A 14201-nucleotide genomic window follows, 5' to 3' on the forward strand; every position below is an offset into this window, starting at 1 on the left:
GGTACCCCACAACTGTGCCGCAGCCATCCAGCCCCTTTTGGTGTCACCCTTTTCAGTGACAAGGCCCACGTGGAGCTCGCACCTTTGGCTATTCTCTCTTTTCCCTGTCTACGTAAGTAACAAATGGAAGCTAAAGTGGGTCTTGTACATTTACCAGTTCAATCAGTCCCATCTTGGCCTTGACTGTGTGTCGGTGTGTGTGCTTGACCGTAAGTATTATGTTATTTCCATTATTATCATTATCGTCTTTGGTCTAAGACTGCCCTCAAGCAACTTCTCCTCTCAAAGACAAGACGCACAGCCAGAGGAAATTCTTCATTTTATTTCCACTCACAACCCCCAGAAAGGATCAGTCCCCGCCCTCCCTCACCTAGAGGCAGCCCCTCCCCCAACACCTTCACAAAACACTGATTTCCTCCCAGACCTAAAAGGAACACCCAGTCACCCATTATGGCCATTCCCCCCCACCCACCCACCTACCCAGCTGCCCACTTATCCACCTGCTCTGTGAACTCGGCCACCTTTTGGTTCCACCCCCAAATGTAGTTCCCCAAGGTCACTTGGCTTATTTTGCTTGTATTCTATGGGCAGCTTTCTTAAAGCCCTCCCTGACTTAGTCTCCAGATGGCTTCCCTGCCCTCCTTTGCATAGACGTTCTGCAGAGATTCCTGGCTTCACTTCCCTGCTTGAGAGACCAGGTTTCCAAGCTCTCCCCTGCCCCCCCAATTTCCCATGGGCCTCTGTTCCTCAGCTGTTAGTTGAAGGGTATAGATGTTGACTAAGGCCAAACATTCCATGATTCTGGGGAGGGAGGAGGGGAGCAAATTCAGAATGGACAGGAAAGGAGGCAAGGATAAAAGGGGAGGGGGAGGGGAAGTTTGGACGGCAGCTAGAGGCAGGGGGATGATGGGGGACCTCCCAGCTCAGCCCCAGAAACAGAAGTGAGCCACAGCAGAAGAGCAGCATGCCCGCTATGGCCTGAAGACCCGGCCCAGCTAGCTAGGCCGGGTCCTCTGGCTTCGAGCCTTGTACACTTCGATAAGCAGATCCTTGACGTACTGGATCTCCCGCTCCACCGACTCAGCCCTCTCCCTCAGCTCCCGGTTCCGGGCCTCCAGCCCCTGGCACTCGCCCTCCAGGGCCTCGCCCTCTGCACGCTTCCTCTGGCGGTACCTCAGAGCTGCTGACTTGTTCTGGTCTCTCTTCTTTTGCTTGCGGTCCCCTCGGGTGGCGGCAGGATTGGGGTAGGGGGTGGGGCGGGAGGGTTGAGGGGGAGGAGAAGGGGGTTGCTGTGGGGGGCACAGGGGCGCCAACCCCGAGTCCCCCTGCTCGGCCTCACTGCGGCAGTAGATGGCCAGCAAGTCGAGGGTGTCTGGGGCCGGGGTCGGGGGGAGGTCAAAGGTGGGCAAGGGGAGGGGAAGGGAGAGGGGGGGTGCTGGTGCTGGCTGTGTCGGAGGTGGGGAGGATGGTGGGAGGAGTGGGGCATCAAGGAAGTCTTCCATCTGCTCCAGCTCCTTCTTGAGGAGGGAGGCCATAGCTTCCAGGTCAGGTGGGGGTGGGGAAGGTGGGGGGAGGGCACCTGAGGGCAAGGGGGGCTCCAGAGGGAGGAGGGCTGTAAAGTCCACCCTCTCGGTCATCCAGTCGGAGAAGCCGTCGCCTGGAGGATTGGAGAGGGACAGAAAGCTCCTTGAGTTCCTAAGCCTCCACCCAACCAGGTCCCACTCACGACTACTTCATTCGTCCCATTCGTTGAGTAAAACCACCAACCAGCCAATCAGTCAACCAACCAATCAAGGAATCATCAAACCAGTCAACAGACCAACAGACCAGCCAACTAACCGACCAATTAGCCAAACAATCAATGAACCAGTCAACCAACCAATGACCCAAACAACAAAACAGTCAACCAGCCATTTCTGCAACCATTCTAACATCCTCTTTACCGATTAGCCTGCATCTGTGGTTTCTTGATTTACCCTCTAGTTTACTCGTAAACGGCAAACTAAATCACACATAAACACACCCTGTTTCATCTTTAATTACTGAAAACCCACTATGTACCAAGCATTTGGGATACACTAATGAATAAAACACTTCCTGCCTCAAGAGCTCTGCCTATGCTGTTTCCTCCACCTGAAAAGCTCTTCCCTTTTTTTTTTTTTTTTTTGCAGTACACGGGCCCAGCCGCTCCACGGCATGTGAGATCTTCCCGGACCGGGGCACGAACCCGTGTCCCCTGCATCGGCAGGCGGACTCTCAACCACTGCACCACCAGGGAAGCCCAGTTCTTCCCTTTTCATGGCTCATTCCTTACCATTCTTTAGGTCTCAGCCAAAATGTTACTGACTTGGAGAGGGTTTCCTGGCTCCCCGCTCTAAACGTGTCCTTGTTGTCATTTTTAAAAAATATATTTATTTATATATTTATTTATTTTTATTTATTTAGTTGCACCGGGTCTTAGTTGAGGCAGGCAGGCTCCTTAGTTGCAGCATGTGGACTCTTAGTTGCGGCATGCGTGTGGGATCTAGTTCCCTGACCAGGGATCGAACCTGGGCCCCCTGCATTGGGAGTCTTAACCACTGCGCCACCAGGAAAATCCCCCTTGTCATTTTTAAGCTCAGCTACTAAGTGTTTCCCACTTATCCCCATGCATCATGGTTTAATATGTCTCTTGTCTGTCTCCCCAGTAAAGTGTGAGCTCCAAGAGGGCAGGGATCGTGTCAGTCTTGTTTCCAGCTGTATCCCCAGCACCTAAGACAGTGCCTGACTTATTATACATGCTCAATAAATACTTATTGAATGAGTGAAAAGTGAATGAATGAATTCTTCTCCCCTGCCCCCCACAGCCCAGCTCACCCCACCTCCATTCTTTGCCTGCCCTTACCTGCCAGGGGCTCTCCCCCCGCTGGAAGCCCGCCCTCTAGGGCTCCCCCAAGGACCTCATAGGGGCCCAGGGGGTCAGGGGCCAGGGGGAGTTTCCCATAGTCTACAAGCCAGCCCAGCCCGCTAGCTGGGAGCAGGGTCCTGTCCAGCTCCAGCCCCAGGGTCGCCAGGAGTGACATGGCTGCAGCACGGGCGTTGGGCACGGATGGCAATGGAGAAGGCTGCACCAACAAGTGGCAGGAGGCTCTGGCGGTTACTCAGCTGCACGAAGACAGGCACCAAGGCAAAAGCGGAGTACCTACGAGTGTGACACAAAAGTGAGTGGGTCAGGGGCCAGCCTCACCTACTGCCAAAGCCACGGGGAAACCAAGCCATACCCCCAGGGCCCCGGGATTCCTTGCCCTTTCAGAATTCTAAATCTGCCCTTTCTTTCCCCAAATCTGAGCCCCACCCATTCCCAAGGGAATTCTCTTTACGCCCGACTTACTTTTCTTCAGAATTCCCCAGACCCAATCCTTCCAATACAGAAACCTATGGTCTCCCAGGGGAATTTCCTTAAGTCCCTCCCACCTACTGCATAATATTCCGTTTCATTAAAAAAAAACACTCAATCCCAGGGGAATTTTCTTGCAGCCACACCTCTTCCTCTAAAATACATTCTTTAGGCCCCACCTCCTCCCTAGAGTCCATCTCAAATCTCTTCCCAGGGGAATTCCCCCCTGTCCCGCCCCTTCATCAATGTCATCCGTTCGAATCCCACCCTTCCCTTTGAATTTTGCGGTGATTGCCACTGTCCCTCCAAATCCCGCTCCCACGGTTTATTTTAGCTCCACCCCTCCTCGACGATTCCCCAGAGGCCTCGCCTCTTTCTCAGATAGAAACACCATCCCCTCAGCTAACGGTTTTCTTAGTCCCGCCCCTTCTCACCGTGGGTTACCCCCCCCAAGCCCCACCCCCCGTGACGCCTCTTATCCTAGCTCCATCCCCTTAAACGGGTCGTTTCTAAGTCCCGCCTTCTCCCCTGTCAATCTAAACCAGCCCCCCCCCCCCGCCCCCCGGAGGTGCCTGAATGAAACGGAGGAAAGATGTGCTTTGCGCCTGAGCAAAGTGGAGGCGGGCGGGTGGAGGCTGCAGGCGGAGAACAGCTCCTCACTCTCCGCCGTCCACACGCGGCTCTCTCGCCGAGGGCTAAAGCGCATGCTCCACCGCCGTAGCGGCCCCATTGCTCCCTCAGGCCTCCGCCCTCCTGGGGGTCAGTGCGCACGTGCGGCTGCTTACTGCCCGCCCTTTGCATAGAAATACTACCGCTGGTGGACAGATGCGCATGAGCAATCGCTCGCAGACTCATTCAGGGCGGGGGGGGGAACCACCACCCTCTCTGGGAACTAGTGCGCAGGCGCAAACGCACATGTGCTGTCTTTAAACACCAACGTTGTCTGGAAGAACGCACCCTCCCCCCAGCGGTCCGAGTGCGCATGCTCGACCGCGCGCGCGAACGACCCATCTTCCCTCTTCTGCGCCTGCGCGACCGTGATTCCTCAGTCTCGTCTCCCTACGCCCCAGACTCGGTCGTGAGGGCCGCGAGCTTCGAAAGGGCGGGAAAGGCCGTTGGAGAGGGAGAGGCGAGCGGTTACTCACTCCATGGCTGCGCAAAGGAGAGGCGGCGGCGGCCTCGGCTGAAGAAAGAAGGTAGGAGCGGAGAGCGCAGGCGCGGTGAGCGCGGAGACTGGCCGGGGGCACAGAGGGGTCGCGGCTACAGAGCCATGGCCGGGGCTACGCGGGCTGAGGTGGCGTCGCGGTAGTGTGAGGAGAAATCATGATCTGAGGCTGGGGAATGAGGTGACCCCGTGGACTGGGGACAGATATACCGGAGGTGGCGCAGCACGGCCTGCCCGGATCCTTCCGCGCCCCGCCCCGCGCGGCCTCAACCGTGAGGCGGGCCTGACCGCCCGCCCTCGGGGATCCCGGGATCCGGCCCCCTCATCCTTCCCACCCCGGGAATTCAGGCCTTTCCTTTCTCTGACCTGTAGATCTAGCCCCGCTTTCCTCCCAGCCTCGGGGGTGCCGACCCTTCTTTCCCTCTGACTCTGGGGTCCGGCCCCCTCCTCCTTGTGGTCCGCGGTCCGGCTCTCTGCTCCCTCTGATTTGGTAACTCGGCCCTTCCTCTTCCCTGAGACCCGCACTAGTTCATTTCGCCTTTCTTTTCCCCTGCTTCGCGAATTTCCGGTCAGCCACATGTTGATCTCTTTATCCTTAATTGCCGTCCCACTCGGAGAACACTTTTTGTGGCTTAGAGTCTGGCGTGAGTCACTGAGCACGCTCCGTTCAAATCAGAGACCGGCGAGGGTGGCCTTGGACAAGTAAATTCTCTAGTCTCTCAGATAGGGGATTATTTGTAAAGTAAGGAGAATAATCAAGTGTACCTGGTGGGGTCGTTTGTGAGAAATAAGTCCATTCCTGTGAAACCCAGATCCCACCTCCTACATGCTCGCTCAGCGTCTTTATGATCAGTCGGAGGGAACTCTGAGCCCCGCGTCAACCCTTCCGACCCCTGTGGCCGGAGCCCCAGACACTTAACCATGCAACACTTGCTAATAGGTCGTTCTTGTGTTTCCTTCACTCCTCCAAGGTGATTTCCAGCCATCCCTGCCCTCTCCCATTCAAATATGGACACTCAGCCCCATCTTGGTGCAGGGAGTCGGTCATCGCCCTCAGTCTTATCTTTTCTCCATCCCCTGCTCACCTCTCCTCAGCCCTTATCCTTAGCACTCCTTTCAGGCCCGTTGGTTCATTCTTCTGTCCCTGCCCCTCCCCTAGACTTCCTTTCGAAGGATCCTCTACCTCGGCTGCGCCCCCCCCCCCACTAGATCAGTCTTCACACTCTGCCAGAAAGAGGGAGATCTGTACTTGCATCACTAAAAGAGATCGGGCTTCCTAGCCATCCCCTCCCCCTGCACTGGACCCTCCACCAGCCCCAAGTGGATGTGGGTCTTTCCTGTGCAGCAGAAACCCCTCCTTTTCCCACCGTGCATTCATCCACATGCTTATGAGACTGAATCAAGATCCAAAGAAGGTGGGGGACCCTGATCTTGAGAGTTAGCTGGGAGTGAATACACACAGGCTTTTTTTCTTTTCCTTCCAAATGCATGTGCTCTTTTTTTCTCCCGGTTTTATTGAGATATAATTGACATGTAGCACTGTATAAGTTTAAGGTGTACAACATAATGATTTGGCTTACACACCTGGTGAATTGATTACCACAGTAAGTTTAGTGAACATCCATCACCTCCTACAATTCCAACACTAAAGAAATAGAAAAAACACATACGTTTTTCCTTGTGATGAGAACTTTAGGATTTATACTCTTAACAACTTTCATATACAACATATAGCAGAGTTAATTATATTTATCGTATTGTACATTATATCCCTCGTACGGGCTGCTGTTGCATACAGGAAGTCTTTCTTGGGATCTGACCATGTTTCCTTATGATACTTAACTGTCCACTCTGCCAACTCTTGCCCTATAGGGGCTATGTTATTACCAAGGCAGCATAGAGTAGTGGTTAAGAGCACAGTCTCTGGAGCCAAGTTGTTGGGTTCAAACGCTGAGTACACCCCACTTACTAGCTTACTGGCAATTTCCCTTCCCTGTGCCTCGGTTACCATTAACAGTGCCAGAATAAAGCATGGAGTTGAGTTAATAGGAACGTACTGAGGTACATGGCCGTTAATAGTACCTGCTTCTTAGTACTGTTTTGAGGATTAAATGAGTTAATCCAGGTCAAGTGTGCTTAGACTAGTGCCTGGCACACAGTAGGTGCTACATAAGGGGGTTTTATTATTACTTTTATTGAGTTGGATATGTTTTATCTCCATTGCTAAGCAGCAGTGCTTTTAAAGTTCTTCTAAGTAAGAAGGACCGACTTCCACTCCTCAGTGTAGATATTTGAGCGATAGCAGGTGGGATTAGGGGAGTCTGTTGGACAGGCCGCTGGCAGTGAGGGGGCACAATCACTCCCCAGTCTTCTTCGAAAAGACCTTCTAGATTATAACAGGTGGACTAGGTAGAGTATTTTTCTTTAAATAACTTTTTATTTTGGAATAATTGTAGATGTACTGCAAAGACAGTGCAGAGTCCCCTTATACCCCTCTTCCAGTCTCTGTCACTGGACATCTTGCATTACGCTCGCTCGTACACTTGTCACAGCTCAGGAGCCAACATCAGTACGTTCCTATTACCTAGACTCCACCTTGTCTTCTAATTTCACCAGTTGTTCGCTAACGCCCTTCCTTTGTTCCAGGATCCCCTCCAGGATGCCGTCTTACACTTTAGTCGTCCGTCTCTGTAGCCACCTCTGCTCTGCAAAGGCTTTTTAGACTTTCCTTGTCTCTCACAACCCTGACAGTTTTGAAGAGTGCTGGTTGGATACTCTATGGAATGTCCCTCCATTTGGTTTTGTCTCATAGACGGGGATTGTGGGGTTTTGAGAGGACGACCAGGTAGGATATTTTTTAATACCTGGGAATGAACTTAGTGTGGGAATCTTGCTGCTTGTAGATTGCGGCGTTTGCTGACTGAGAAGACCCTGGTCCCCCTGTCCCAGCCCCTTGTGCCTTTTTCTCTCTCCATCTGATGGGTCCCATAGAGTTGAGTTCTCCTGGTGCCAGCTTGCACACTGAGCTCCCAGCCCTTCAGGGCATATTCGAATTTATGGGCGGTGGGTCATCAGTGGTGCCTGTGAGCCCAGGTCTTGGCACCCTGAGCCCTCTCCCCACACCCACCTCTGGACCTGTTGCCCATCCAGGACTCAGATGCCTGGGCCTCCCCCAACTTCACAAAGTCCTCTGGGGTCCAGGTGCCCCAGGCCCTTCAACTCCTGAGCTGGGGTTAGGAGCGTGGGTGGGGCTGCTGGGGACTCTTTTTCAGTGCGGAGGAGCCAGGCTTGGGGAGTGAGGTGGCAATTGCAGCCAGGTTGCATCACCCTGGCTGTTTGACAGGGCGGGGGAGTGGGGGATTCTCTGGGGGCTGCCCTGCGCACCTGGCAACCATTCCTGGTTAGTGAAGCCCTGGATTGGAGAGAGGCTCCAGCACAGCAAGGGAGGGGTTTGGGGAGGGGGAGGGAGAGCAACCTGTGCAGAACCCTGAGAATCAGGCTCAATGCCAAGAACTACCAAGAACAGACTCAGATCACAGAGGCTGACCCGCTCAGCTTGCAGGGGGCAAGGTGTCGTGTACAGTCACACTGCTGGTTAGAGCCTGGGCCTCCGCCATATAGCTTCCAAGGCCCTGCTGGTCCCAGGGAGAGCGTGTCCTCTCTCAGATGTGTGGGGTCCCTGACCCCCAGCTCAGGATGTAGCCTGCTGGGAGGCACCAAGCCTGGACCTTCACCTCGGGTCTGCTGCTGCTCACAATTGCCAAATTCTGTTGATTGTGACCTGACCCTCCCCATCCCCTGTCCCAGAGGAGGCCCTCCTCACCTGTCCTATCGCAGAACCCCGAACTGGTCTCCCAGTCAAGGTGACGGGCCTGCAGTGATGGAAGAGGCACCGAGTTTTCCATCAGATGGACCCAGGTTTCAATCCCAAGCCCATACCACCTAGTCCTGGCCAAGGGTGCACATGAGGCCCTTACTCTGCCTTGGCCTCAGCTGCCTTCTGAAAAGTGGCTCAGATCGCTTCTCAAGCTTTTGGCTAAGATCAAGTGAAAAGTGGCTCAGAGCCTTGACTCTGGAGCCAGCCTGCTGGGTTCACATCCCAACACCACTTATTTGACCCTCGGCAAGTGACATCTTCTCTCTGTGATTCAGTTTTATCATCCATAAAATGGGGATAAAATGACCCACCTCCTAGGATTATTGTGAGGATTAAATAGGTCAATGTATGTAAAATTCCTAGAACAGAGCCTGCCTAATTATGAGCATTAATTATTTCTCTTTAAGGCTTAGGTGCTGAGGGGATTATATGAAATGACGTAGGTAAAGCCCAGCACTTACTAGGAGCTCAAGGTCAACCCATGTTTGTTTCTCTTTGTATTCGTACCCCACTTTGTTCTGCTTTCAGAGCCGCCTCGAAGGCAGATGTCTGTGTGTGTGACTTTCCCTGAGCACTTAGAGGGTAAGTCAGGACCCTCCTTATTCCCAAGAATCATTCCTCACAGCCCCCAGCCCTGTGCTGTGGGGCATGCGGGGATCTCAATTCCCCGACCAGGGATCAAACCCGTGGAGTGGAAGCACAGAGTCCCAACTGCTGGGCCACCAGGGAAGTCCCGCATCAGTTTATTTTTAAATGAGTTGCTCAGGCACAGAGACTGGGGAATTCAGTCCTGTGGCCTCTGAAGGGGCACTAGGGCAGGTGTCTGCATCATGCAGGCCAGGAGGGCAGAGGTTGGGGGTGGGTGTCTTGGCAAACAAGGGCAGGAAGGCCAAGGCCAGTTCAGCTGGGGAAAGGGCAGTGCAGGGGCCAGGCACACAGAACACAGGTCTGCCACGTGGCCCAGTGGCTCAGAGTCCTCCAGAGTCCCTTCCCTCCCCCTTCCTCCTGCTACATCTTCCTCAGCAGAGGCAGCCACAGCTCTCAGAGCCTGGCGAGGCCCCATACTGCTGCACCAGCTCCAGCACCCTCGATGGTCATCTTCTGTTTTCATTTCCTGTGGCCACTGTAACAAATTGCCGCAGACTTAGTGGCTTAAAACAACATGCACTTATTCCCTTTCAGTTCTGGAGACGAGAAGTCTAAAAGGGGTCCTTCTCGAGGCTCTAGGGGAGAATCCATTCCCTGGCCTTTTCCAGCTTCGAGAGGCTGCCTGCATTCCTTGGCTCGTGGCCCCTTCCTTGAATCACTTCTACCTCTGCTTCCATTATCATGTCCCCTATCTCCTCCTTTGATACTCTTGCCCTCCCTCTTATAAAGACCCTTGTGATTATGGTAGGGCACACCCCAAAAATCCAGTATAGTGTCTCCATCTCAAGATCCTTAATTTAACAACATCTGTAAAGTCCCTTTTGCCTATAGGGTAGCGTTCACAGATTCTGAGCACTAGGATGTGGACGTGTTTGGGAGCGTCATCCATCCTGCCACGCCTCCCCTCTCGGGACCTCCGTTTCCTCATCTGGGAGCTAAAGGCTAGCACCAGCCCTGGTATACCCGTCCCTCATATGCCCACAGGGAGTGGACAGGGTAAACTGAAGGTAATTGACAGCATGGTGTCCTGGAGCTCAGGACACATCACTTATCACCGTGTGGCCTTCAGCAAGGTGCTGTGCCCCCATGTGCTACATCAGAAGAGCAGGGACAATAGCAGAGGGCAGTGGTGAAGACCAGAGATAACGTGTGAAAAGGCCTAGAACGACGCCTGGCTCCGCCAGCGAGCTGTCCCTGCAGGCACGGTGCTGCTCAGGGTCGGCCCATGTGCCCTGCAACAGTGCCGGCCTGTCAGCGCAGAGCTTCGGGTTTCATAGAAGTGAGAAATCCAGACTTCTCCATGAGATCCAAGTTTTAAAAGGTTGGTGAGTCACTCAGAGAAACCTCAACAAACCTCGAGTGTGGATAGGCTGGGGCCGAGGGCCCTCCGTGACCTTTGTGTGCGGTGATTCCTACCCCCCTGCTCCCAACCCCACATCTGTCATCCTCTGCCCAGAGCAGAAAACTAAAGGAACTGAGGACTCCTCGGTGCAGGGCCACACATACCCCTGAGCTGTTCCCCCCACCCCCCGCCGGACTGACCCAGCTTGAAAGGGTGCCGGTCTCACTTAGCTGCCCAGCCTATGCGCGGTTGGGGAGGGCATTGTTTGTGGGGAGCAGGGAAGGGGGTCTCTAGGGAATCATCCGGGAAGGTTGGGTTCCTGCTGAAGGGGGGCTGGTGTCCTTCATCAGCCATCCATGCCCCCAGGACCACCAGTACATGTAGTCAAACCATTTGGGTTTCTTGCTTGTCGCAGCTGTGGGGCCACCCACCTTGGGGGCCCGTGGGGCATCTCAGGAAGGGGGTGTCAGAGGGGACTTTTAGGGGCTGGGCTGGGTTAGGTGACTGGGGAGGGTTCAGGGAAGAGGGGTTTTGCTCTGGATTGGAGGCCAGCAGGGAGCAGGGGCAAGGCCGTGACCAGCGTCCTTTGTCAGTGGAGCTGACGCTGTGCTTAGTTAAGAAGCAGCCGTCAGCTCTGAGCCAGGAGAGTGATGGTTGGTCATTTTTGTGCTTCGGACAGTGTGTTTCTGTCTGTGTTGAGACGTGTCAAGATCCATCACAATCAGGTGGCCTTGCCTGATGTGTTCTGTTCAGTTGTTTATGCCCAGCAGGAGAGTACAGGGCCACTCTTCCCTTTCTCACAGCAAACCTGCTCCTCGTGCCCGATGGGGGATGGCAGGTGGAGGGCAGCTGCAGCGCAGCCTGTACCCCTGCCTTGAGGTGGGCTTGGATGCACCATACCCCCAGGTTTGCTTGGGCACAAAGGAAAGTAGCAAGGCCTGAATGAACGCAGTTGGCACCCACTGGGATGGCCAGTCATAGGGGGAGCCAAGGGAGCAAGAGAGAGGGGGTTTGAGGCAGAGGCAGGGGACCATAACAGGAACACCTCACAGGCCTGAGAGGTCCCCCAGGACTGCCCCGGGGGGGCTTTGAGGGCCAGCAGCCAGCAGGGCCCTAGACCTCAGAGCTGTTAGGTTTGTTCAGTAGCCCTTTGCCCTTCTTCTCCTGCCCGCCCCCACCCAGAGCAGGAACAGATTCCGGCGGGGGCCGGGGGGACGCAGGGCAGGAAAGGGCATCTGAGGCCCCCGCTTCACTCCAAGCCGTCAGGAGTCTAGCCTGCAGTGAGGGAAAGCAGACGGCACTGAGTTGGATTTGAGAGTGAAACCTGAACCACTAAACTAGTCTGGAAGGTGACAGAGGTGACCTGGGATGTCATTAGGGAACAGGAAGGGGGTGCTGGACATGGCACGCAATGGGGGGGCGTAGTGGTGAAAAGGGTCACACTGGAGAGGCTCCTGATGCCCCAGCTTAGCTCTGGGGCCAGACAGCCTCGGTCAGTCCTAACCACCGGGGCGACTTTGGGCAAGTTACTGAAGTTCTCTTGGCTTCAGTTTGCTCATCTGTAAAATGGGAACACTGGTAGTTCCTGCCTCTTTGGGTTGTAGTCAGTACAGGTAAAGCACTACAAACAGGGCACAGCACATAATAAATGTCCAGAAGTGTTAGTGTGGTGGTTGATACCCAGGGATAGGTATGGGCTGTGATTGGTTCTAATCTCAGAATCAAAGCCACCCTGCCCCCCACCTCTGGTGGTTTTCACCTGGTTCCCAGAGAAACCATCTCCATGGCAACTGCCTCTGCCACAACCTGGACCTTTGCCTCCCTCCCCCACTGACATCACTGCCTCTCCACTGGGACACTGGTGTTGATTGCAAGAGAGGCTGGGGAGGGAGCACAGGTGTGTGTGGTTCTGTCTTTCTCTCTCTCTCTCTCTCTCTCTCTCTCTCTCTCTCTCTCTCTCTCTCTCTCTCTCTCTCTCTCACGTGTCCACCTGTGGTGCTCTTAAAGTCCCTTGGCCCTGGTGCTTTAGCCCCTCACTGAGTCTTCTATCTGTGGTGTATCTGTGCCAAGCTGCATTTCCACTGGAGCCCCTTGTTGGCCTCAGCTGACTGGAGCATTTCAACTACAGTCTCCTCCCCAGCCCATTCTCAATCAGCTGTACTCATCCCCACAAGAAAGTGTGATCCTATCTCTAGAAATAGCTCTGCCCAGCCCCTGCCTTCTCAGCCCCTCCCTGGCATCCCATGCTTGGTTGGTTTGTTTAATGGCTTTATTGAAATACTGCAACAAAAAAAAAAACATGATTCACATCCATTTATTCAAGTGTACAATTCAGTGATTTTTATACATTCAGAGTTGTGTACTCATTACCACAGTCTAATTTTAGAACATATTTATCACTCCAGAGAGAAACCCCATACCTCTTAGTGGTCATTCTCCATGCTCCCATCCCTCGGCAACCACTAACCTGCTTTCTCTCTCTGTAGATTTGCCTATTCTGGACATTTCATATGAATGGAATCATACAATAGGTGGCCCTTTGTGTCTAGTTTTCTAGGTTCATCTGTTTTGTAGCATATGTCAATACTTTATTCCTTTTTAAAGCTGCATAACATTTCATTTTATCCATTCATCAATTGATGGACGTTTGGGTTGTTTCTACTTTTTGGCTGTTATAGAATATGTGTGTACTAGTTTTGTATGGACAAATGTTTTCATTTCTCTTGGGAGATACCTAGGAGTAGAATTGCTGGATCATTGGATAACTGTGTTTAACCTTTTGAGGAACTGCTGTACTGTTTTCGAAAGTGGCTGCACTATCTTACATTCCCACTAGCGATGAGGGTTCGAGTTTCTCCACATCCTAACCAACGCATGATATTGTCCACCTTTTTTGTTATTGTAATCCTAGTGGCACCAGTAAACTGGTATCTCATTTTGGTTTTGATTTGCATTTCCCGACAGCTAACAGTGATTTTCCCATGCTTATCACCCATTTGTGTATCTTCTTTGGCATCTTGTGGTTTTCACACAGGGCATTTAACACTGTTCTTCAAGGCAGCCCTTGCCCATCTGAGCTTTTGCCTGGAATGAGCCATTGCTCTAACCCCTTCCCACCTTGACTAACTCCTCCACATCCTTCAAAACAGGCTTAAACATCCCTTCCTTCTCTAGGACAGTGTCCTTGCCCCTCCCCTGGGCTTCCAGTAGGTTCTAACCAAAGCTCTTTTCACAGTGTCTACCTGTTGTCCAACAATTTATCTCTTTGTTACCCTCAGTAAACTCTGAATTATTTAAGGACAGGAACCTTGTCATATCCTGACTTTGACATTTATGTTGACATTGAGCAAGTTACTTAACTCTAAAAGGGAGATGCTAATGGTACCTACCCTGTGGTAGAAGCAGTGAGAACTAAACCAGTTAGTACATGGAAAGCATGTAGAATAGTACCTGGCACAAAGCAACCTGGATCTGTTTATTGGGTTAACAAGCATTTGCTGAGTGCCCCCAGTGACCAGCAACTGTCACAGATATTGGGGTACAGCAGTGGAGATCACGGACCAAAATCCTGCCCTTCATGGAACTGTTGTTCTAATGGGGAGACAGACAACAAACGAGGTCTGTAAATGGAATATATTGTATTTCAGATGATGCTGGGTCCTAAGGATAGCTGGGGAAGACCTCACTGAGTAGGTGACATTTTAGCAAAGACCTGAAGGAGGTAAGGGAGTGAGCTATGGGGCCATCAGAGTGTTCCAGAGAGAGAAAACAGCAAGTGCAAAGACCCTGAGAC

General features: G+C 53.0%; 3 protein-coding genes across 4 annotated transcripts in view; 2 read left to right on the top strand and 1 right to left on the bottom strand.

Annotated features, from left to right (window-relative positions):
- Positions 1-2802, top strand: part of VRK3 (VRK serine/threonine kinase 3) — a 70460-nt gene extending 67658 nt beyond the window's left edge. Inside the window, exons 15-16 of one of the 2 annotated variants that reach the window (XR_009537169.1) lie at positions 1-112; positions 2172-2802. The gene's annotated coding sequence lies outside the window, so the exon portion shown is untranslated. Of the gene's footprint in view, positions 800-2171 lie in introns of those variants that run through there. The other variant, XM_060131503.1, reaches the window with a different exon arrangement.
- Positions 478-4727, bottom strand: ATF5 (activating transcription factor 5). The gene is made up of 3 exons (XM_060131512.1): positions 4522-4727; positions 2885-3181; positions 478-1657 (listed from the first exon to the last, which is right to left on the bottom strand). The coding sequence occupies exons 2-3, from the start codon at positions 3060-3062 to the stop codon at positions 996-998; spliced, it is 840 nt and encodes a 279-aa protein (XP_059987495.1). The 5' UTR covers positions 3063-3181; positions 4522-4727; the 3' UTR covers positions 478-995.
- NUP62 (nucleoporin 62) overlaps positions 4442-14201 on the top strand; it is a 26537-nt gene continuing 16777 nt past the window's right edge. The window contains exon 1 of the mRNA XM_060131492.1: positions 4442-4572. The gene's annotated coding sequence lies outside the window, so the exon portion shown is untranslated. The remainder of the gene's footprint in view (positions 4573-14201) is intronic.

This window comes from Lagenorhynchus albirostris, chromosome 19 (genome assembly GCF_949774975.1).
Source record: "Lagenorhynchus albirostris chromosome 19, mLagAlb1.1, whole genome shotgun sequence".
In the NCBI taxonomy this organism is placed as follows: domain Eukaryota; kingdom Metazoa; phylum Chordata; class Mammalia; order Artiodactyla; family Delphinidae; genus Lagenorhynchus; species Lagenorhynchus albirostris.

What these genes read in the sequence shown, in the direction of transcription:
- ATF5 (XM_060131512.1), bottom strand. Translation starts at nt 3,062, where the DNA reads ATGTCACTCCTGGCGACCCTGGGGCTGGAGCTGGACAGGACCCTGCTC. An exon ending in GGGGGGAGAGCCCCTGGCAG is followed by an intron (nt 1,658 to 2,884) that starts GTAAGGGCAGGC and finishes CCAATCCTCCAG; the next exon opens with GCGACGGCTTCTCCGACTGG.